At 38.0% G+C, this 2,739-nt stretch overlaps 1 protein-coding gene across 1 annotated transcript; it reads right to left on the reverse strand.

Annotated features, from left to right (window-relative positions):
* Window positions 1-597: 597 nt before the first annotated feature.
* Window positions 598-2,397, reverse strand: LOC143619608 (transcription factor TCP15-like). The gene has a single exon (XM_077091498.1). The coding sequence runs from the start codon at window positions 2,135-2,137 to the stop codon at window positions 986-988; it is 1,152 nt and encodes a 383-aa protein (XP_076947613.1). The 5' UTR covers window positions 2,138-2,397; the 3' UTR covers window positions 598-985.
* Window positions 2,398-2,739: the final 342 nt, after the last annotated feature.

Here is a 2,739-nt window from a genome sequence, read left to right on the forward strand (position 1 = left end):
ACGGATAGCTGAAAATTTGACTTTGAATATGTGTGCTAAATTAATGGGTATGAATATGTAAAATCAAGAAAATGAGAGAGGGAGGAGATAGCGAGGAGTCAAATATGATGACTAACAAGTGACATTGTGAGAAGAAATTCTTAAATAACGACCTAATCGGTGTAGCCATGAAGTAATAATTAATAATTTAAAAGTACAACATTTCTTATTAGAATATCAAACTATGAAATTGTTAAAAATTCTCTCTGAATCAAAATATATCCTAATATTTGTATAACAGAGGTAAGATATGGTAAAATTAAATTAATCTATTAAACATACAAATAATTAAGTTACTCTATATTTTTGAATTAAAATAATTATATTACAAAAAATAAATTAAAGTAATAATATTTACTTTAGTTAAAAAGTAATCTATTTTTATACATTTTTCACGTTAATAACTATTTTATATATCCTAAATATCACTTCGTTTAAATTTTTCAGATTTTTTATGCACCTCACATCGAACGAGTAAACCAGTGCAATACAAAATAGTACTTATAAAATACAATAGTAAAAGTATTTAAAAAAAATAACAAAGTGAAGTGATTTAGGATAGATTTTGACGGTCAGGTAATATCACTTTCAAACGTCACGGGAATGACACGGAATTTTATCCGCGGTAGATCCAAGAACTTACCATCTCTTACACGCTTTTCAAGATACCGTTTACTAACGAAATATAATAATCAAACTAATCATTATTTCTAAATAAAATAAACAAAACGAATTCATAAATAGACCTTTTCTTTTTCCTTGTAATGATTAAAACCAACAATACACACTGTTAAAAATTCTCTCTCCAAACGCTTTGCAGATCCTCATAAATAATCACACAAATTTAAAAATAATAAAAAAAACCTTAAAAAATCAGCATAATTATCGGAGAAAATTAATATTTTTTCTTTTTTCAAAATTTGTAGACCAAATCAAACCTCAACCATTATGAGTGGTGGCTAGTAGTATCATCTCCACCGCCACCGCCACCGCCACCGTGAGATCCACTTGTCTGTTGTTGTTCGGATGCCCCTTGTCCGAATATCGGCCTATACGAATTTAACCCGGCAAGCATGTTCAATTGTCCTTCAGTAAACCCACCGCTGACGCCTCCTGAGGCTACAGCAGTGGCAACACCCCCAGTGTTGCCACCGAGTCCAGCTGACAATTGCTGACTCGGTAAAAGCGCAACAGGTGTTGGAAAATTCATAAAATGTAAACCCGTGGAGGCTGGGCCTCTATACACCGCGGTGTTATTTACCGTCGGAAAAGTCCAAATCGGATCGCCAGTCATTCCCTGGTGTTGATTCGAATTTGCAACCATCCAAAAGCCCGCCGGTACCGACGCGTGGCTAGCCGCCATGGATCCCGAGCTCGACTGTAGCAAATAATTTCCCAAATGTTGTGACGGCAGTTCTGCCTCAGCCGGAACCCTACGTTTTCTTCCGATACCTTCTTCCGATAACTCCAACGAATTATTATCCCTGTTTTCTTGTTTCGTTTCTAATATCTGATGCAAACTCGTCGACGACCCGAAGTTTAAAAGGTTCGACGAGCTGTTTTGGGATGAAGACAACCCTATTCCCGGAAAAAGATTCCGATTATACGGGAGAGCGTAATTGGGGTTAAAGTAGCCTGATCTGAGTTGTGAGGGGGCTTGCGTAGTTGACCCGGAGCTCCGGAGTGAGATGTTTAGCGAAGTAAAGTTAGCCGGGATAGTACCCGTGCCGGTGGCTGCTATAACAGCTAGCTCAGCTTGTTGTAGCAGCCACTCGATGGTTTCACCATCGGTTTTGTGTCCCAGCTCACGAGTGAGCTGGAACACACGGGCGGCGCATAAGGCAGGCATGCGTATGCGCCGCCCTCGGCCGTCCACTTTTGTGTGACGGTCTTTGGTGGAAGTTCTTTTAGGAGCTAGTTTTTTCTCGGTGGAGGTGGTGGCAGGGGCGACGGTGGTTATTTGGAGGTTGGAGGTGTTGGATCGGAAGGCGTCGGGGCGGGCGGAGGAGGAGCAGGCTTCGTCGTCTTTCTTTTCGAGTAGTTGGAAGGGGAAGTTGGGACGATGGTGGAAATGATCATCACCAGTACCACCATCCATAATCACATAAGAGAGATGGCTAGAGAGAGAGAGATAATATTATTGTTTCTCTCTCTAAACTTATAGATATGGAGCACAGGATCTATGAAGAAGATGTGGGTCTAAATTTCTTTCTCTTTCAAGACCATATAAACAGTCTCACTCTCTTCAAGTGTTTTAACTCTAATTTCTTTTAGCTTCAGGGTGTGTTTGTGTGTGTGTGTGTGAGAGAGGGTGAGTTTTAGAGAGAGAGAGAAGCTAGGCAAACTTTAAGCAACAAAGATAATGAGTTTGGGAATTATATTTTTGAGCTTTAAAAGGAAAAATAAAATTATTTGAAGCTAGGAAAGAGAGAAGAAAAATACAAGTTAGAGATTACATTTAGAAGACTTTTCAAAGAGGGTGTGAATCAATATATATCCTCTTAACATAGACAATTAAGGAAGAATTAATGATTGTTACTTAAGTGATTGACTTTGGTTAATTGATCATCAACTTTTGCTTTTTTACCTTTCTATATTCATCTAATAATTTGCACTAGACATATGTAGGCTAATCACATTGTTACTTGTTACAACAAAAAGGTATGTTGTACTAGAATTTGCTTGTGATTGAAGATTTGA

This window comes from Bidens hawaiensis, unplaced genomic scaffold (assembly GCF_021521415.1).
Source record: "Bidens hawaiensis isolate Kalapana, Puna unplaced genomic scaffold, B.hawaiensis_p1.1 tig00002477_1, whole genome shotgun sequence".
Taxonomy (NCBI): Eukaryota; Viridiplantae; Streptophyta; class Magnoliopsida; order Asterales; family Asteraceae; genus Bidens; species Bidens hawaiensis.

What these genes read in the sequence shown, in the direction of transcription:
- LOC143619608 (XM_077091498.1), bottom strand. Translation starts at nt 2,137, where the DNA reads ATGGATGGTGGTACTGGTGATGATCATTTCCACCATCGTCCCAACTTC.